The sequence below is a fragment of the Protopterus annectens genome, chromosome 12.part0 (assembly GCF_019279795.1).
Source record: "Protopterus annectens isolate FY-2018-M chromosome 12.part0, PAN1.0, whole genome shotgun sequence".
NCBI classification, from domain to species: Eukaryota; Metazoa; Chordata; order Ceratodontiformes; family Protopteridae; genus Protopterus; species Protopterus annectens.
The window spans coordinates 1504551157-1504573414 of NC_056746.1; the positions used below are offsets into that span (position 1 = coordinate 1504551157).

At 41.1% G+C, this 22258-nt stretch overlaps 1 protein-coding gene across 1 annotated transcript in view; it reads right to left on the reverse strand.

Annotated features, from left to right (window-relative positions):
• The window catches only part of LOC122817261 (phosphatidylcholine transfer protein), a 403419-nt gene that overhangs the window by 112761 nt on the left and 268400 nt on the right, over positions 1–22258 (reverse strand). Inside the window, exon 4 of the mRNA XM_044090477.1 lies at positions 5809–5980. Coding sequence (XP_043946412.1) covers positions 5809–5980 — 172 coding nt within the window. The remainder of the gene's footprint in view (positions 1–5808; positions 5981–22258) is intronic.

Sequence of the window (22258 nt, forward strand, 5' to 3'; positions counted from 1 at the left end):
ACATGAAGGTAAGCCTCTTTGAGATCCAGAGTAACCATCCAGTGATCTTTTCCCAACAGAGGTAAAAGCTGTTGTAAAGTCAGCATCTTGAACTTTGGAATGTCCAGATAAGTGTTGAGGATAGATAAATCCAAAATTGGTCTCCACGTGTTCCCTTTCTTTGGAACTAGAAACAGGCGAGAATAAAATCCTAGGCCCACTTCTGACAGAGGAACTGGCTGTATAGCTCCCATTTGAAGAAGTAAAGAAATATGTTTGTGAGCCTCTATCCTTTGCCGGGGAGGGACGTCTGGCATGCCCTTGAAAGGAGGCATGGTATGGAAATAGAACTTGTAACCTCGGTTTATAATGTCCAATACCCATTTGTCCTGGGTAACTAAATGCCAATTTTGTTTGAAAAGAGCCAACTTTCCTCCCAAAGGAGCTGCCAGGCATGAAGAATCTGGCAGCTGAAAATGCAGGTCATTGGGCCTGTTTACGAAAGGACTGGCCCCTGCCTTCACCAGCAGATTGAGCAGGCGAACTCCATTGTCTCGGCCTGAAGGTACTCTGAGCTCTGCCCCTACCACGCCTAGATCTACCCCTAGACTGAGAATCAGAAGAAGGGTACGCCCACCCCTTAGTAGGCCAATTTCTACTAAACTTTGGAGGTTGTACCTGCAAAAATCTTTAACAGTCTGCATAGACTTAGCCTTGTCTTCCATTTTCTTTAAGACTGACTCCACAGGAGGACCAAACAAAACTTCAGACTGTAAAGGGGCATCCAGAATTCTAGACTTAACATGCTCAGACAAATTCTGATCCTTAAGCCAGGCGTGCCTACGAATAACTGAACCAGTTGCAGCCACCCTAGAAGAAGCCTGTAAAGCATCAAAACCACATTGCAAAGAGTGCTTTCCCACCTGTTCAGAAACATGCACTAAATCCTGCAATTCTTTACAGTCTATGCCCTCTGCTAAAGCATCCACTTTAGATCTTAGCTGAGAAAGGAGGAAATTCTGATACTTCAACATATGAAACTGGCAGTTCAAAGCTCTCATTGCTAAAGTAGAAGAGGTATACACCTTCTTACCCCATCTATCCAAAGCTCTAGCTTCCTTATCCAGAGGAACCGGATTCTTAACAACAGAGGCTCTAACACCCTTAGGCCCCTGACTAATAGTTTCTGGGTCCGCCCTAGGACTCTTATACAGATATTTATGAGCCTCAGGCACCCTATAATACCTGTCAGGTTTAACTGGAGCAGGAGGCACAGAATCCGGATTAAGGGAAGCCTCTGAGAAAACATCCGAAACAACATCCAAAACCGGAAGTATAGCTAAGGGTCTATGCTGTGGCAAAAACAAGAACTCCCTGAGTCTCTTCCGTGAATCAGAGTAATCCTGTCCTTCCCACTTAAAATGCTCCCTCATGGAATGCAGAGTTTCTGAAAATGAAAAATCCTCTGGAGGAGAAGCAGAAGGAGTGGAATCCTCTGCATCAGAATCAGAATAAGGAGGAAATCTTGAATGTCTTCAGCAGAAGACTCAGAATCATCTGAGGCCTGCTCCAAACTTTCCAACTCTGGCTCCATCCTGGGCCTCTTATCAGGAGGGGGCATAGAACCTCTAATTAAAGAAATCAAATCCTCTGCCATTTTAAGCATGTGCTTTTTAGGCACAGACCCTGAAGAACCAGAACTGACACCAGAGGAAGGCAAAACAGACCTGCCCTTAGAAGGAGCCTTAGGAACAGTAACAGAAGGCCTAACCACCTTAGGCATAGAAGGGAGAATAGTAACCTGAGAGGCCCCTTCAGCCTGACCTGCCTCCTGAGAGGCCACATCTTGTAAAATCAAAGTTTCCCCCGGGACTCAACAGAAACTTCAGCCGGATCCAGCTGTTCAGCTGTAGCTTCTGAAGATCCGGCGTCCGTAATAGACGAATCATCCTGCCTAGGCTTTAAAGATTTGTCTTTGCGCTTCTTAGTAGAAGCCGGCGTCGGAACATCCGACGGCATGTTATAATTACACCTCTTGCCAAAGACTAACCTAGCGCAATCTAACCTCCGTTTTATAGTGCGCTTATTAAACCTAGCACAAAACCGACACCCGACTACGTCGTGCTCCGGTCCCAAACAAGGAATACAAAGCGAGTGGTAATCCCTATGCGGTATCTGTTTCCCACAAGAAATACAATTATTCACTTTTTCTGACATCCGGTAAGTAACTGAGGCAAGAAAAAACAAAAATATTCCCCAACGGGGTACTTAGCTCAACTTGGTATCGGTCTGAAACTCCGAAACCGAAAAATTTCAGAACGCCGAACGGCACTTGCAACGCTGCTTCTGCATCGGACCATGCGGCAAAAAAGACTGAGGATATGACGTCGGTCATGCGCCTTTATACCCTGACGCTCTGATGTCAGTTCTAGGCGCCCATGACCGACGTCAGCCTAATACTTTGGTATTCGGGCCGACCGAGGACCGCGGACTACCCATAAGTAAGGACTGCAGCAATGTGAGATGAAGAACATCAAAACACCCAAAGGTGAATTGCAAAAAAACTAGCACACCGATTTCAGCATGAAGCCTTCATCAGTGCAATAACCACAGCCATCCAAATCACATTAAATACACCACCCTTTACTATAATTGGTTGTTACAAATGCTCATTAAGACCTGGTGCAAACAAAACACCAAATTTAATAATCCACATTTGTTCTTTAAAGTTAACAAAGAATGCCATCCAACCTTATTGCTCTGATTAAAACAAACTTCTATCAATAATAATAATTGTAAATTTTGCTGAGGCATGCTTCATGGTATGTTTACATAACGCACTGGTGACTTTGGCACATCTGATATCACTCAAGTGTTCTGACATTCTAAATCTGAATGGACAGCATGTTTGTCCTACATAAAATGCAGAACAAGGGCAGGTGATCACATACATTACCCACTCAGTACTACAATTGCCAAATACCAAGATATCAAAAACTTTTCCAAACCTTATATTGTAATAATGTTGATCACTGAACCCTATTTAGGAATTGAGGGCATTTTAAACCACATGTTGTGGATACCCCCTATTATAAAACCTATGAATAAGGTCTTGTTCCTGTTCTTGCAATTCATTTGAAGAACAGATTCTACGAAGCCTAAGACATTGTGACTTTGGAATATTATGGATGACAACTCATAGCATGCAACACTGTGTTGAACTGTGGATATTTTCTAAAAATGGAGGTACATAAAGTCCCATCACTCTGTACTGTAACTTGTACATTCAAAAAGGTAATACAAGTCGAATGCAAATTAACCATAAAATGGAATCCCCCACTTATTTTCATTCAAATAATCCATGAATTCTTATAAATAAACAGAATCCAACCTCTAGACCAGCCAGCACAAAAAGGGAAATGGCCAAACTGGCCAAGCTTAAAATGGCCTGTGAGGGCAGCTAGGCTAATACTTACCTATAAATCTATAAGAACTTGATGCACTTGATGACTTGGGGAGAAGGAAGATTGAAAGGACTTCCCAGTGAAAAATGTGGCAACTCCAACCACCACTGGATACGTGTTTTACAAATCTTTGTTAAGATCCCGGAAACGACATGGGTTCCTCTCTTATCGACCACTGGATTGCAAGAGTACATTGCAGATCTTGCACGTAGTACTGGGAGAGGGGAACCAAAGTGACTGAAACTGCTATGGAGCCTAGAAATTGAAGAACTATTTTTGCTGGGGGTGTCTAACAGGGCAAGGCAGCCAAAGCTTGTTGATGAATGGATGTAATCCTTGTTTGGGGATGTTTTGCAATTTGGAGCATGTGTCCAACTGAACCTCTATAAACTCTAAAGACAAAACTGGCTGAAGTTTGGACTTTGATAAATTAACCATAATGCCTAGTTTGAACATAGAGGGAGCAAGGAGTCCCTGGCTTGGATGAGTAGATTCCTGGCTGGGGCAATGACAAGCCATTCATCCAGCTAAGGGAACACCAGGAATCCCTGCAGTCAAAGATGTGATACTACTGCCATACATTTGGTGAACACCCAGGGAGCTGTGGTGAGAGTAAAAGGCAGAGTTCTAAACTGAATATGACTGGCTCCCAACTGGAACAAAGATACTTCCTGGAGCACCTGTCCGTCTTTACATGGTAGTACATATCCTGAAAATTCATCAAGCACATCCAGTCATTCTTTCTCAGTAGATGAAGAATAGACTGTACCACAATCATCTGGAATTTTTCTTACAAAAAGTAATGTAGGTCCAAAATTTGCTTTAGGTCCTCATTCTTCTTTGGCACTACAATGAACCTTGAATAATCCCTGGATTTCTTTGGTTTGGTGGGACCTGCTGGATAACTCAGCTGTTTAGAAGTTTCTGCACTTTGGAAGCAGGCACGTCCCTTTGAAAGGGTGGTACATCAGGAATTCTTTTTGGGGTTAAGGTGGAGAGTGAAAGGGGATGAAATACCCTCTTGTTATGATCCTCTGCACCCACTTATCTTGAATGATGGATGTCTAGGTTGCTGCATGCACGGAAAAGCACCCTCTGATTGCCTTCAGAGAGCAGCAGTCAAAACATTGGCAAGAACCAGAAAGTACATTTAAAATCTTGATTCAGCTGACCACCTCTGCCTCTGGGGCAATGCCCATTATAAGAGCTCCCCCTCTACTGTGGGGGGATCTGTCTCCAAAAGTGTCAGGTGAAAACTCCTCTGATTTGTGGAACAAAGTTCTCTTTCCTCCTTTTTGGTTCCTGGAAAAGGTCCTCTGAGGAGTGGAGAATTTGATCCCTACACCAGACATGGATTTGCCATCTTTTTTACACCCAGAAATTGTCTCTCTCTCACTTTGGGACCATACTGATCCATCAAAAGTGGCATTTACAAAGGATGTCTTAAAATGTTCCACTAAGTGATGGAGCCACATCCAGTCATGTTTCCTGATGTACATGTCTGTGCCAGCTAATCTAGATGCACCTTCTGTGACACTGGAAATAAGACGCATAGAACCATTAGACAAGGACTGGAGGGTAGCCAACTGTGCATCAATAGATTTCATTTGATCTGCAGACAAAATCCCTGGCAGAGATTTGGAGATCACAGATGGGATAGATCTGATCATTCTTCTAAAATTTATTTGCGTTTGTTGCCATGAATGCTCAACTGGGTAGATCCCACCTCCATGGTAGCTTTAAGGAGAAATTCTCCAAACAAGGCAAGTCACACAGATATGTGTTATACAGAGAGCAGTTGAAACATACAAATCTAGCAAAGCTAAGATGTCTCATTTATACTTAACTAGGAGACAAATAATCTGACAATATATACAAAGATGTAAAACAAATCTATCTGAGCTAATACTATCATCTACTAATTCTCATCTACTATATTTAATATTTACATATAAAAATTATGCAATAAGATAAGCCATGTAAAGAAGTCTTACATAAATATGACTGATATTAGCATTAGCTACAGTTCTTCCCCCAACCATTAAAATACACCAGAAATAACCTCTTGAGCACAAATCATATTAAAATTCACTTCAAAATTTCCAAGTGCCAGGCACAATTTGCCTTATGCTAGAATAAATGCTCCTTTGGGATTCCACTTTTAAAGAAATGATACATACCTCGTCAACAGTAAATCAATTTGTATTCTTTACGAATAAAATGGACAGCTGTACTTACTATTTGCTTCTTTCAGCTTTTGACAATATAATGGTGCACTATACACAGAAACAAAGATCACAGCTTTAACTATTAAAACATTTTAGCATTTGTTTTTAAGCAAATGCTGTTTGGATGTCTTTCCTACCTTTTGTACCTGACTGTCCATCATCTTCAAGTGCCAGGCTTTGTTTGTAGCCTTGTACTCTGACAATTCCAGATTTTTCTGGACACTCTGATACATCAATGCTTTTGGCTAGGATAACCCAGATCTTGCGTCCATTAATTTCCAGATCTTTTCGTTCACGAATATATACATACTGAAATAAAGTTAAAAGAAAATATCTTTCTCTAATACTGTCCCACCTACAAATATGCATGCTCTTACAACTTTCACACCGATATCTTCACCACAACTGATTTTTCTTAGTCTGTGTTATGCCTGATTTTAGTCTAAGGTAGTCATCCATACATACTACAGTGGCCAACCACACAACACCATTCACAGTCAAGAAAACGTCTGCCACATTATAAGTTACTAAGGTACAAATAAAGAGCTCTTCTTATAGTTAGCACCATGAAATAGAATCAACTTTAACAAACGGAGAAAGGGTTGGACAAAACAAAATCAAGCACCTGAAGGAGTCTTCTGCTAAAGGTAAAAGTAAAGGTGCTCAGAGTCTAAATGTCATAAGACACAATGTAGAAAATTCCAGTATTTAAAAAAAAAAGTTCTTGCTCCGCAAACATTGTGCTATTCAGAAACAGATTACATGCTTTTATATGTATTAGAAATACATGTGAATAATACCCATCTTTGTTTACCTAAATAACTGTGTCTACCACACTTTTTCTTGCTATGACATTAAGCTTAACTAACACCCTTATGCTTTTTTCCCCCTTGGGTTCATGGATCTGATACTGTGTCAGTACAATGGTGGCACTGAGCCATATCACGAAACAGAAGAGTGGTTATATCTGTCGCACATCCATGTAATGAAGCAGTAGGAAGCATGGCTAAATCCTTCACCAAGTCACGTTCAGTAAATTCAAGGGCTGCTAACCATCCAGGAGTCTGATGCCCCAGATCTCAAGCTTGAATTGTAGGTGCCCATGTAGTCATCCAGTTTCTTCTAGAAGGTATAACTTAATGGGATGACTTTAATGGAGGTGGTGTTAAGTCATAAGTATGGAAGTCCTTGAGATGTGAAGCTGCCATGTTTTATAGTATGGCTGACAGTGATATTCACGAGGATGAGTGACTTTTTGTGTTCAGGTCATGAAGGTGTAATCCAAGCAAAAGATTTCAAAACATAAGGTGTCTTTTAATGCTTTACGTGCCTTATATAGGTCTCCTCTAAGAGGGTGGTAAGAGAACAGAGAGATTTGCTCTAGTGACTGCCTATAAGGCACGCCTTTAAGTTTTTGATTCTCCTTATGAGGAATGCTGTACATTTTCCAACTTTATCAGATGCCATGTGAATAGGTTACACAGCAGGGTATAATATTCTACTACTGGCTGGATAAAAGCTGGGTAAATTAGGGGTAATATTCAGTTGTTTGACAGAGTGAATTACTTGGGAAAGTCTTCCAGTTCTCATTGCTGCATGTTACAGATTTTTAAAGAAGGAAGGTGACTGGGGTTCTGGGATGTTAATGCTAAAACTTTCAGATGTATTAAAGTTCTTGACATTAGGGAATGGAAGTGTGTTTGCTGGTTAGGGTTAGAGTAAGGGCTAGTTAAGGGGATAGATTTAGTATGCATGTGGTGTGTCTCTGTGTGTTTTGCATAGGGGCTGTATTATGTGTTTTACGGTAAGCAAGAGTGCTGAGGTTAACAGAGGACTGGGGTCAGGGCTAGTGGTAACAGACATTAGTAAAGTGATACAGAGGGTTAAGCAGATGGTAGTCAATATAACCATGAAGAATATGCTAGAGCAGACCCAAGAAGCAGCAGCTACAAGAACTAGGACATCCATCCCTCTTAGTATAAGTGAATCAGCACCAGAACCTGGGTCACAGTCAGGCCTTTATCATTCTGTGCTATGGAGTTATGGAGTTCAAAGAATGGGTGGTAAATGTTAGCAGATACCTGCAAGAGGGCATGGAATTGGTGGGTCAGCATGGTAAAGTGGCGTTAAGTAGCTACAGGGTGCAAGCTGCAACACACAGAATGCAAACACTAAAACGTCTCCTTTTGTCAACCAAGAAACCTCCCCTTTCTTACCCACACCCACAGGAGTCCCTCAAGGATCAGTACTGGGCCCACTCCTCTTTAACATATTCATCAATAACTTCCACCACTCCATCCCTGATGCATCAGTCATGCAATATGCTGATGACTCCACCGTCATCTGTTCTGCCTCCTGCCCCTCCACACTTCCTCTCAACACCCAAACCGCCTTCTCCAAAACTGAATCATGGATGCAATCCCATCACCTAGCCCTAAATGCAATCAAAACAAAACTAATGATTTCACTCCCACCAAAAACTCGCAATTCAAGAGAGACCAATTTTCCATCAAAAGCCACAATAACACTCCTCTAGAAATCATTCCCAGTACCTAGCTACTTGGCATTACCATTGATGATAACCTAAAATTCGACTCCCACATCCTCTCAGCAATCAAAAAAAACCACCAGAAAATTGGTCTCCTCTACAGGCATAAATGCTACCTTACTCCCTCCTCTTGTCAAACCCTCGCATCTACCTTCCTTCTCCCCTCTCTCTTGTACGGTGCTCCCCTATTCTCCAACCTACAACTCGGCCTCCACTCCAAACAAGAATCTTGTTACAACAAAATCTGCAAATTTGCTACCAACTCCAGGTACTCTTCCCATCACTGCCACTCCCTACACACCCTTAACTGGCTAGAACTTCACAACCACCTAAAATACATACAACTTACAACAGCTCACAAACCTCTTCAAACCAACAGAATGCCCCTCTCTTGCCAAATCTCTAACACCCTACACACCTAGCCGCACCCTGAGATCGAAAGGCCAAAACCTCCTACATGTACACAAACCCCTACACCCACCTGGCAAACTATTACTGTCCCACACCATAGCCAAACAGTGGAACACTCTCCCCCCACCACTACGTAAAATACCAAACCACAACAACTTCAAATCCATGCTTCTCTCCCATCTGGCCTCCAAATGGGAATGTCCTTCACATGCTCACACCTAAAAACCACCCACACCACTAACTCCACACCTAAATCATCGTTCCTTTCCCAAACTTAACACAATATCATAGGTCTTTCTCTGTACATCTCTTCACACTTTTTGCATGCAAACCTCTGGCCTATCTTACTCATACTCCCAACTGACATCCTCTCCACTGCAAAACAGTGTATATACTATTGTAAAACTGTTATTCCTGTACAGACTAATTATGACATATATAACTCACATCATCTACCAGTAATATGTCAACTTCTATAATCCAGTCTTCTACAAGTTTGTAAGTTTTTGCTAATTTCTATAATTTTTATATTTTGTAATGTTAAAAATGTCTGCATTTTATACTAAGTACCAGAGCTTTTTGTATGTTTGTAAGCTTGCAAATTTCTGTACTTTATATTGTAATGTTGCAAATTTCTGCATTTTATTCTATGTACCGGAGCTTTTCTCCTCTGGTCTCCACTGAAAATGGGCCACAAGCCCAGCTGGACTAACCCAGTTAACAAACATTAATAAATAAATAAGTGTATGTATGTATGTATGTATACAAAACGCTAACAATAATGACCCCAGTACAGAATCCTTTGGTACTTCAGTTGTTATTACTGAGTTCATTGAAGTTTGCCTTAAGTTATTCACTTTTGTTCTCTACCATACATTGCATGCTTAAATAACAAAACATAATCATATGACACATGACCAACAATTCACAAAACATGCATTTATTGCTTAGCTAAAAACCTTAAATAATATTGAATAGTGATGGTTTTGTTTAACCCAGAATGTTTATTGTAACCTAATGACAACTTCCATCTCAATTTATTTTCTAAAATATTACTGTAATCATTAACTCCCTCCAAAATTAAAACCAAGATGATCAGTAACAAAAATACAAACTTCCTGAACTCTTGACATAGTGTACTGTGAATAATGTGTTACTACTATCCTTTTTTTATAGCATAATGGTGCTGATAAATACTTTGCAAAAGTTTCTTAGTTGTTCTACCCCCCATTAATTATTTGCAGGATACATACCGTACAATATATACAATGAACATGATGTTACAGGTTTAACGTCTGCTCAGACCAAATCCCCTATCAGCATGTGACAAATTAAGAACGTGTTCTGCATTACTAAAGCTGCAATATTTACAGCTTCCATAAGCATCAATGCCTGTTAATTTGTTACATTATAGAAGCAAAATGACATGCATTTTGTCATTACCTTCTAAACTCTAATATTTCACTGTCTCTCTGTTTTTTAATGCCTTTATTAAAATATCACTTAAGACATAGACAGATATACATTAATAGAAAGGAAAGCAATCTGTATTAACATTTCTTCCATTTACAAATATTACATCCGCAGTGGTGCAGCTGTAGCGTTGTTGCCTCACAGCAAGAGGTTCTCCCGTTCGATTCTCGGCTGGAGTGCGGGGAGTGCCTTCTGTGTGGAGTCTGCATGTCCTCCCCACGGTTGGGTGGGCGTTCGAAAGACATGCGTAAATGGGCGTGCCTTCTTTGAAGGTTGAACATCGAGCTGGCACCTCGGCGTTTGTCAAAATCTTCTGCCAATCATTAGCGGACCGGAGTTCCGCTGTGGCGACCCCTAACTGGGAAAAGCCGAAAGACAACAACAACAACATAAGTTACATATTCTCTTTCTTTATAACAACTGCCTTTTAGTCCAACATTACATACATCACTCAATTCCTGGCTTCCTTTAAACCTCACTCCTCCTACTCCTGAACATTATTCGGCATATATTATTCCTACATATTCCATTTATTTCTAAGTAATTTGCTACAGATCCCTCTTCCAGTTTAATACTTCAATTATAGTTGGTTTAGATTTTGATTTACATTATCTATTAATTTTTTTTGGCAGAAAACAGGGCTTAACTATGAGTAGGCAATTTGGATCCTGATCCTGTGTCCCAGGTCAAAATAATTATTTGCTTAGTTACTGCCATTTGTTTCCCCATATTCCTGACAGAGAACTCAGTAGGGATGTTTTAAATCTGTCAACTAATTATAACAAGGTACATACCCAGTTATCTATTTCTTCCGCATCAAACCTTCAACATTTGCTATCTGACGAAAAACATCTTTGAAGACTGCTTGAGGTATAAAAATACCTATGCAAACATTTCCAAGCAAAAAGCCTAAATCTTCTTAACTTTACAAGGGAACAATGGGGATACATTTGTATGGATCCCAGGTATGCAGTAAACCGCTTCTCCTGTCTCTCTTCCCAATCTTTTCTAACCGCCTCATTATATAATATTGTACATGTCCACCTAATTACTCCCTTTTTAAACAGCAGCTTCTGTTCTACATTTGACTAAAAACTCTACCAGAGCAGTTTTTTTAATTAAGCCTCAATAATCCCTTTCTCTTTGCCTATACCTTGATATCAATCCCTGCTAGAGAAGGCTGTCTCTAACCTGTAGTTTGCCAGTTTTCTCCAGTAAGTTTCAGCACTCTCTTGCCTACTTTCTGTACCCCTACTTGCAGTCCCTACCAACAAAACCTCCCTCCTCCATTCATGTGTTTGTTTAGTTTTTTTAGAAAACTTTCTGCAATTTTATGAATATAATATTCTTTATGGTGGTTATTATTCTCCTTAAGGATCTGCATTCAAAAGCATACGCTCTTCCTTATTTCTAGAACTTACCTCCTTCATCATCCCTTTCCACTCTGAGTTATAACCTTCTGCTAGTGCTATGTATATGAGCCTTAACTATGTAGCTTTAAACTATCCCTTCAAATCAGGTAATCCTTAATCACCTTGTTTAACTGGGAGGATCAATTTATCCCACTTAACTCTTGGCCACTTTCCCTCCCAGGTAAATTATTTCAACTCGTTATTAATTAATGTTAATAAAATTTCCTGTGGTTGACAATAATACATCTGAACTGTATATAAAACTAAAGGGACTATAAATATTTTCACTGCTTGTATATACATAAAAAAGAGCTTCAAGTTTCTCAGTTTTTGTATTATTTTGTTTAGTCTCTTCCCACATATCCTTAGCTGCCATAACAAAAGCCTTTTTAATCCATATGCCTTAATACTTTATCATGTCCCTATAAATATGGATATTGCTAAACCAAGTCATGAGTGGGTATATAATTTACAGATGCAGCCTTTGTTTTATCTTCATTAATTTTATATCCTGGAAAAGACTTGAAATGTCTCAAAATGATCCACAACACTGAGATGTCCTTTTATGGATTTATCAAGTACCAAATAATATCTGAAATAAAGAAAACTTTGATTACCATGCCAATTATGTCCTTAAATTTCTGAGTCCATTATTTTTGTTGCCAGATGCTCTAAATACAAAGCAAATGACAAAGGGAAAAAAGACACTCATGCTTAGTTCCTGTGTTCTAAGATGAACACCCCCACTTTAATTGGGGTTCCTATCAGATCGATGAAAAATCAAAATCTCGAACACTCATATGAGCGGAAATACAGGTAATTGAAATCGATACTATGAGATCGCGGTACAGTGAAGATCAGAAAAGTTGCCCTTTCCTCACTGTAGTGCGATCTCGGAGTTGGAATATATTTTTAGGGGGGGGTGTGGGGGCCGCAGCTCCCCACAATAGCGATTTCGATCACCTGAGTGTTCGTGATTTTGATTTTCATCTGTGTAATATATACCCTTTAATTGTTGTGGCCGATCCTTCATATATTCTACTAATTATCCTTATAATTGTGTCAGGGAATCCAAATGCTTCAATATCCCTACTTATAAAATTCCAGGTTAGTCTGTCAAATGCTTTCTCTGCATTAAGGCCCATCATCAACAGCAGTATTTTCTTATATTCTGCTTCTCTCTTGAACATGATTGTTTTATTAATGTTGTCAAATGTTTGCATCCCCTCCACAAAACCACACTGATCCATATCTATCAGTTTTGGCAACACATTTCCATTCTTTTAGCTAGTATAGACATAAACACTTATAATCATGGCTTAACACTGAAATGGATCTATGTGAGGCTGGGTCTGACAGGTCCTCGAAGATACTGGTTGTTCCCCTCCAATTAAAATACTATTAAACAAAATATTCCAGAGCTTTTAATTTTCTTCCCTCCTAACTTCCAAATTTCCACAGGAATACAATCTGTTTCTGAAGCCTTGCATACAGATTGATTATACATTGCTGTTTTAATCTCATCTCCTCCTATTTTAACTATTAGTTGTTGAGCCTCATTTTCATCTGAATTTGGCATAATGAAGTCTTCTTTAAACATTTTCATTTGTGCTCTTTCATGGTTTCCACATTCCCCTGTTTTATAGAAATTTTCATACATTTTCTGAAATATTATTAATACAGTAATAATATGTCTGGTTATTTTTCTTGTCACAGGCTCCCAAAGTTTGGTGACAACCCTTTCTACTTTCTGTTACCCAAGTTACTGTTCTAAAAGATTTTTTTTCTGGAGTTATTAAAAAAAATACTGCTGCACATCAGCAATTTTTCTAAGTTCATGCATATTATCCAAACACTCTGTTATTTTCACTTTAGCATTCTGCAGTTGTTCTTGTGATATGAGATTCTCCTTATTCTGCAAATCTTTAACCTTTGTTAGCCCCTCTAAATAATTCCTATTAATACTGTGGTGGTGCTGCTGCGGTAGCATTGTCGCCTCACAGTAAGACATTGTCCTGTTCGATTCTCAGCTAAAGCGTCTTCTGTGTGGAGACATACGTGAATGGGCGTACCTTCGTTGACGGTTGTGCGCCAGGGCCGGCAACTCGGCATGTAAAAATCTACTGCCAATCATTAGCGGACCGGAGTTCCACTGTGGCGGCCCCTAACCGGGAAAAGCCGAAAGATACAACAACAACAACTTCTCAAACACATCTCATTTGTGCTTATTTCTACCTTATTTTAAACCCCATTTTCATTTATCCCACTCACTAGCTATTCCATCTGATGAAATTTCTATCTTCTCTAATAACTCTTGAATAGTTTCCCTCACCCATTCCTTAAATTCCTCCGTTTTCAACATGTAGGTGGGAAAGTGCTAATGTCCCATTTTTACTTCATTATCCTTTATTTTTTATCTTAGTTTTTATCAGTGCATGAGCTATTATTGTTATTGACAGGGCAGCACAGTGGATATCATCATCACCTCAAAGCAAGAGATTCCCTGGTTCAAGTCTCAGTCGGGGTGCCTTCTGTACTGAGTCTGCATGTCCTCCCTGTTTTCCCATGGGTTTCTCCCGGGTGCTCCGGTTTCCTCCCACATTCCAAAGACTTGCTGTACATGGAGTGGACACACTAAATTGGCCATAGTTGTGAGTCTGCATGCAAGTGTGTAGTATGGAAGAACAACCGTGGCCATGCTAGCCGCCCATCAGTGTGAACCTTGGCTCTAGATGATTGTCACTGCTGAACTAACACCACAACCTCATATTTGAAAATGGGGAAAAAGGGGCTGTGGTTGAACAGATGGATGGTGAGATGAATCTGTTATAGCTAATGGATGTGTGTCCAGGCTTCTAATTAAATGCATGTTACTGTGAAATATATTTCTACCCAGTCTAGTGCAGTTATTGTACCTTGAAGAATACTATGTAAATTCTGTCAGAGTTCTTACTGAGTTCACATCTTCCTTACCAAATATTTTCATTAATTTCTTCAGAAATTTACCATCTTTAGTTATAGTTTCCCTTCTAGGTCCCAAGATATATCCTAACTATTGCAATTCAAGTTCCAGTCCCCATCTATAAGTAATACTCTGTGTTGAAAGCTGATTTCTCCCAAATTTTTTTTAAGCTCCACAATAACTCTTTTTGGTGGAATATAAATATATGTCAGTGTAATCCTCCTCCCTTGCCAACAGCCCCCTACTACCACAAATCTACCATTATTGTCTATTCTATCATTATTGGAGCCCCTGTAGCAATCAGTATTACTATTCCCCTTTTCCTTTGTCCCTGATATTCTGCCATCCATTCTGAAAGTCTCTCTTTGCCAAATTCACATACTCATTTCTTTCCAAAATGTGTCTCATGCAGCACTGCTATTAGCAATCTGCATTTTCTAATATAATCCAATACTTTTCCCTTTTGTCTACACCTTTAAGGCCATTTACATTCCAAGATATTAAGACTAGAGTAACCATTATGATAAAACGCTATTTTTCCCAATTATACAGGATAGTTTGTTTTTTTCTGAACGTGTATTTCCAAAATTTGTCTTACATGCACACACCAACATTTGACAGGCTGAAGTTTTATACAGTTGCTTCTTCACATCTCTAGCTGAACCAATGTCATGTTTTTCAAAACTTTTTGCTTTAATGAAAACTGTCAAACAAAAAAATAAATATATTTTCAGGACACTCCAATCCCCCTATTAACATAGAACAAACATTCAAAACTATGTACATTTTTAACAAAAAAAGTTTAACCCTCCAGAGCGGAACTACCCCAAATCAAAAGATGCACCCACAAGCACAACATAATCTAAAATTAAGGTTGCCCATGCTAAAGCCCTTCTGCTTGCTGGCTCAATTTGTGTTGTACAAACATTTTTATTTCCTCCTTAGCCTGTTCTGCTTCAAAAATGCATTTGATCCTCCAGGCAAAAATATTCTGAAGACAGTTGGATATAGAAGCTTTAAACTCACACCTGCCTCTTGACATTCTGTGATTGCTGGGACAAATTTGCTTCTCTTCTGCCTAGTGTACAGTGAACAGTAATTTTCTACAAATATTCTGCTGTCTCCAATTTCTCCCACAGGTTTGTGAGGATCAACTCTTTCTGCTGGTATGACTGCATTTTTACTGAACGATCTTGCCTGCTTTCTCATTGTTAAGTTTGTAGCATACACTTGATGTGCCCTTTCAATTAACAAATCCTGATGTGGAACACCAGTGCAGTTTCATAAAACTGGTACAGTCTATTCCTTCCAGTTTATCTGGTACAGCAGAAAAGCTCAGTTTTTCTGTGCACGCTCTGTCTTTTAACTATATTTTTTTAAATAGCTCTTTTTGAGAAGCTTCATAGTCCGCAATTCTTTTCTTCATTTTAACCTTTGATTTGTACAGTTTTATCAGTTTGTCCAGGTAGCTAGTTAAAGCTTCTTCTGTTTTTCCCAGCTGTTATTTATGTTGATATATTCCTTCAATGTTTTATTTTTTTAATCACCTCTGACTACATTTGATTTTTTTCCTCTAAATTATCGGAAGCCATTTCTTGAACCAAAGCTGAAGCTTTTTGCTAAACATCTGCAGGATCCTTCCCAACCAGTGTTTTCTTTTCACCTTTTCTAGTTGGCCTTCTTTCCGGTTCTCTAAATTTCTTTTTGCTTGTGTCCAGGCAGTGTACTTACTAGCCAGTAACTGAATTTTACCCAGATATCAGTTTCAATGGGTTCACAGGTAGGAACTAGGCTAGCTGCCCTCCTGGGGGATGGAGGGAGGGAAAAGTACAGTTGTGTACACTTACCATAAATGTAGATGTTCGAGTGCATTCACTGTTGCAGTCATTACATTTAGGTTATCTGCTAGCAGGTAGCCCTCAGTCGGCCTGATTATCAAAGTCTTGGGTCCTGCATCTGTTGCTGTCTCATCTTCCATGATGTCAGGTAGTCAGAGGTATAAAGCATGCAGCCGATGCCGTTACATCACTTTTTCTTGCCCCAGATGTCAGGTGGCCCCATAATGGGAAGCAATTATGTACAAGGTCACACCTCCAACAAAAAGCAAATACACCAGAAAGCTTTAAGCATAGTAAAGCAAGAATAGAGGTATAGTCAATAGAAATCAAGGGGCTGGAGGGAGGGTAACCAGGACTGCAACAGTGAATATACTCAAACATCTACATTTGTGGTAAGTGTACACAACTGTAATATGTTCTTCGTGTTTTACTGTTGCAGTCATTACATTAGGGTAGATTCCCAAAGCTACATTTATGGTAAGTGTACACAACTGTACTATGTTCTTCGTGTTTCACTGTTGCAGTCATTACATTTGGGTAGATTCCCAAAGCTAAGGAATGGAGGAGGCAATTAGATAGCATTAGGACCAGCTATAAGGCCCTGCAAGACTGCAGTGGCAAAACCAGCTCTGGATTTAGAAAAAATTGGCAAGTGATGATGCTTGGTGAAGGTATGTACAGAACTCCAGGTAGCAGCTTCTAGGATGTCCCTGGTAGGGACACCTCCGAGAAAGGCTGTTGAGGTAGATGCAGCCCAGGTGGAATGTGGTCTTATCCCCTGTGGGGTAGGTTTTCCATGGTGCTTATAGCAGAAATGAATGCAATGGCCTATCCACTTAGAAATGGTTTGCTTTGAAATGGCCTTCCCCTCTGCCCCTGCAGCAAATGCAACCAACAGCTGTTCAGATTTCCTGAGAGGCTTAGTCCTGTCCAAGTAAAATCTAAGTTGTCTGTGCACGTCCAAGGTGTGCAGTATTCATTCTCCTTTGTTCTGTGGATTAGAAAAGAAGGTTGGCAAATGAATGGACTGATTAAGGGCCACACTGGACACCACCTTGGGCATAAAGGAGGGAATGGTCCTGAGGGACACTATGTCTGCATGAAAGATGATAAAAGGCTCCACTGCCATGAGGGCCTGTAATTCAGACACCCTTCTTGCTGAAGTGATGGCTAGAAGGAAGGCTGTTTTCCAAGAAAGGAATTTCAACTCTGCATTTGCAGCTGGCTCAAATGGAGGTAGAGTGAGCTTTTCCAATACAAAGTTAAGGTCCCAAGCTGGAGTAGGGGCTCTCCTGGGTGGTCTTAAGTTTTTGGCCCCTCTGAGGAATTGCTTCAGCAGTGGATGAGAGAAGATCGGTGGCTCTGTATTATAATGTGCTGAAATGGCCGAGGCATGAATTTTGATGGAAGAAAATGAAAGGCCCTTGTGAAGCATATTGAAGAATGTGCGTTAAATTGGCCACTGTTGTGTCCATTCCCTGAGCTTGGCTCCAGGTACAGAATCTTTTCCATTTTTCAGCATAGGATTTTCTAGTACTAGGCCTCCTTGCCTCCAGAATGACATCCATCACTTGCTTACTGAGGGATGGTAACAGAGAGATCATGTAATTAGCCAGGCTACAAGGTTCAGGGTTTGAAGCTGCGGGTGTAGAATCTGGCCCTCCTGCTGGGACAGCAGGGCAGAGGTCCAAGGCAGATGCCATGGTTCCAGAAGTGACACACTGTGCAAGAGGGGGTACCAGTGTTGGCGTGGCCAGTTTGGTGCAATAAGTATTGTCTTTGGTTTGTCTTGTTTGATCTTTAGTAGCACTTTGGAGAGGAAAGGCATAAACTGATAGGTTTTTCCAGGTGAAGAACAGGGCATCCACTTTCCAAGCTTGTCTGTGGGGAGTCCTTGTGCAGAATTTGTCTAATTGGTAGTTCTGTGGGGAGGCAAACAGGTCTATCTCTGGGCTTCCCCATTTGTTTCTCAAAATGTTGAATATCTTTGGTTCCAGTTTCCACTTGTGTGGGTCCATGAGATTTCTGCTTAGGTCGTCTGCCAGTGTATTTAGCTTGCCTGGCAGGAATTGAGCTTGGAGGTGCACCTAGTAGCGCAAGGCTGTGTTCCACAGAGCCATGGCTAGTCTGCAGAGAGGATATGAGTGGTTTCCCCCTGCTTATGTACCACATAACAGTGGTGTTGTCCGTCTTTACTAATAATTGTCCTGGAAGAATGTGGCCCTTGAAGGCTGTTAGAACATTCTGTATAGCTAACATTTCTTTTTTTTTATTGATATGCAGGTGCATTTGACTCGGGTTCCATTTGCCCTGAATGCACTGCCCTGCCAAGTGTGCCCCCCATGCATAGTCTGATGCGTCTGTTGTTAGGGTTTGGGTGGCAGGGGGTAGAGTGAAAGGCAGTCCCTTGTTTTGGTGGCAGGCCTCTGCCCACCAAAGGAAGTCTGTCTTTAGACAAGGGATGATAGGAATCATTGATTCTAGGTCGTGAGAATGTTGACACCATAGGCTTTTTAGATACCATTATAGTTTCCTCATATGCAGTCTTGCATATGGAATTAGTACAATGCAAGAGGCCATGAACCCCAGGGCTTGCAGTATTTTCCTTGCAGATAGCTGGGTCTTTGTGGCCAGTAGTTTGAAGTAGGCTGTCAAATGAACTTGTTTCTCTGGCGTGAGGTAGGCCATCTGGGAAGTTGTATTCAAGCTTGCTCCCAGGAATACAATTTGTTGGCAAGGTACTAGATGTGATTTATTTTCGTTTATGGTGCACCCCAGAGATGTTAGTAATTTCTTTACAAACGCCAGATGATTTAATAGTATGTCCTGGCTTTCTGCCTGAATTAGACAATCGTCCAGGTACGGGTATATTTGAATATTTCTTTGCCTGCAAAATGCAATGACTGGAGCTAGGCACTTTGTGAATACCCTGGGCACAGTAGATAAGCCAAACGGCAGTGCAGAGAACTGATAGTGCATGTAGCCTGCTCTGAAGTGTAGATATCTTCTGCAAGATTCCCTTATTGGGATGTGTATGTAGGCTTCCTTTAAATCCAGTGTTACCAACCAGGCATTTTTGCCCAGCATGGGAAGCAGCTAATGAAGAGTTAGCATTTTGAATTTTGGGACTACCAAAAAAGTGTTTAGGATAGACAGGTACAGGATAGGACGCCAGGAATTGCCTTTTCTGGGTACCAGAAAAAGTCTTGAGTAGAAACCTTGCCCCCATTCTTCTTCTGGGACAGGTTGAATAGCCATGATGCTTAGAAGAGAGAGAACTTGCTTTTGAGCCTCTGGCCACTGTTTTGGGGGTAGGTCTGGTCAACCGTTTGGGGTTGGTAAGGAGTGGAATTGAATCTGAATCCTTGGGAAACTATTATTTAAAACCCATTTGTCTTGAGTAATGAGTTCTCAGTTTTTTGCATGCAGGGCAATCTTTCCCCCTACAGGAACAGTCAGTTGAGCAGGGCTTGGAAGGTTTAAAGATAAGTCATTGAGACAGTTTACCATAGGGGGGTGTCTTACTACTTCCAGCTTTGGAAGTGGGAGCCCCCCACTGCTTAGGCCTGTGAGTACCTTGAGACTGAAGCCTTGGTGGTCTGCTGGCTCTGGGTTTGGACTGAGAAGGCCTGGAAGAGGCAGGAAAGAACCAATTCTTAGAAGGCCAGTGCCTACTAAATCTGGGAGGCTGTACTTGCAGGAAATCTTTAACAGTTTGCATAGATTTTAGCTTTTTCCTCCATCTTTTTAAGTACTTCTTCTGCTTTGTTGCCAAACAGGCAGCCATGGTTTAAGGGAGCATCCAGTAATTTAGCTTTAACATGATCTGGCAAAGACTGATCCTTAAGCCAAGCTTGCCTTCTAAGTACAGACCCAGTGACAGCAGCCCTGCAAGATGCTTCTAATGAATCAAAACCACATTGTAAAGTATGTTTTCTAACTTGTTCAGCAGACTGCATTAAATCCTGTAATTCTTTATTTTCAGCACAGTCAGGAATCAACATAATTTTCTGTTTAAGCAATCCAATAATATGCTGCTGATACTTTAACATATGAAACTGGCAGTTTAAGGCCCTAATGGCCTAATGGCCAAAGTTCTTACCCCATCTGTCCAGGGCCCTGGAATCTCTATCAGAGGGGGTAGGGTTTTTGGCAGTAGTAGCCTTAATGCCTTTGGATCCCATTGATATGGTCTCAGGATCCGCAGTAGGATTCTTGAAAAGGAACGTGTGAGAGTCAGGTACTCTGTAATACCTGTCAGGCTTTCTGGGAGCCGGAGGTAAAGTGTCAGGGGCCAGGCTAGATTCCAAGAAGGCATCATCTACAATGTCCAGTACAGGAGGGATAGCTAAAGGCCTGTGTTGAAGTAGGAGTAAGAATTCCCTAAGCCTCTTTTTGGAGTCAGAGTAATCCTGGCTTTCCCAGCGGAAATGCTCCCTAAGAGTATGCAAAGTTTCACCAAAAGAGAAATTCTCAGGAGGGGAAGCAGAGGGAATGGAGTCCTCTGCATTAGAATCATCATAGGTAGATAAGGGCAACTCCTGGTCATCAGAGAAAACAGAAATTTCAGAATCCTGATCAGAAGAATCAGAAGGAAAATCAGTTCTAGGTCTTTGAGGGAGAAGGGTGGCTTCCCCTGATTAGAGTATTAAGGTCTTCAGCCATTGTTATTATCTGTTTTTTAAGCATAGGGGCCTGACCATGCGGTCTGGGCTTCGAATTTCTAAGCGTGGATTGAGTTTTCAGCCTTGAAGAAGAAGATGGCGTTGGTTTAATATACAAGTCAATAGGCCTGAATACACCATCAGAAGCCGGTGCTTGCACAGCGGCTCCAGACCCATCCAAGGTAGAGACATCCGCAGGTTCTACAGTCAAAGAAGCAGCTCGCAGCATACCGGACTCCGGATGGGTCTCAGTAGAGGCCTGTGAATCTGAAGTAGCAGGTATCAGGGGCTGCGAAAGCGTCTCAGTGAGTACCGGTGAACTGGTGATAGCTTAGCAGAAGCGTTGCTGGCAGCTTTGGAACTATGTGGTCTGTCTCTGTCTTTATCTTTGTGTTTTTTCGGAATGTTGGTAGTCGGGTGGCTTACCGAAGCCATTTCTGGATAATTGAATCGAGTACCACAATATTTAGATGCGAAAATGAACCAACGACGAATAGTTCAAGGATTGAATAAGGCACAAAACCGACAGTGAGGTACGTTGTGATCTGGGCCTAAGCAAGGAATGCAGTACGAATGAAAATCTTTATGAGGTATTTGCTTTCCACAAGAAATGCAATTGTATATTTTACTGACATTGGTTTAGAGCAAGAAAAAGGATCCCCAACAGGGTACTTAGCTTAGTTGAAGACTTCGGATCTGAAACTTGAAAAAGAAAATTTCAGGAGTCGGCCGACCGGCACTTGTGAACTGCTTCTGCTTCAGGCACCACACGGCAAGAAAGACTGATGTAATGGCATCGGCTGCATACTTTATACCCCCTGACTACCTGATGTCATGGAAGATGACACAGCAACCGATGCAGGACCCAAGATAACCCAAATGTAATGACTGCAACAGTGAAACACGAAGAACATCCAAGACTGCAACAGTGAATAAACTCGAACATCTACATTTATGGTAAGTGTATACAAGTGTACTATGTTCTTCATGTTTCACTGTTGCAGTCATCACCTGTGGGAGGATACCCAAAGCTGGGGTAAAGGGTGGAAGGATAGGTAGAGTCCTAGGTATGGGTCAGGAAGCCCTGCAGAATTGCAGAGGCAAACCCTGCCCTAGACTTAAGAGAGTTAGGTGGTAATGCTTTGTAAAGATATGGACAGAGATCCAGGTGGCTGCTTCCAAGATGTCCCTGGTAGGTACTCCTCTGAGGAGGGCAGTGGAAATGGAGGTTGCCCTAGTGGAGTGGGTACAGACATACTTAGGGGTGGGTTTCCCCTGT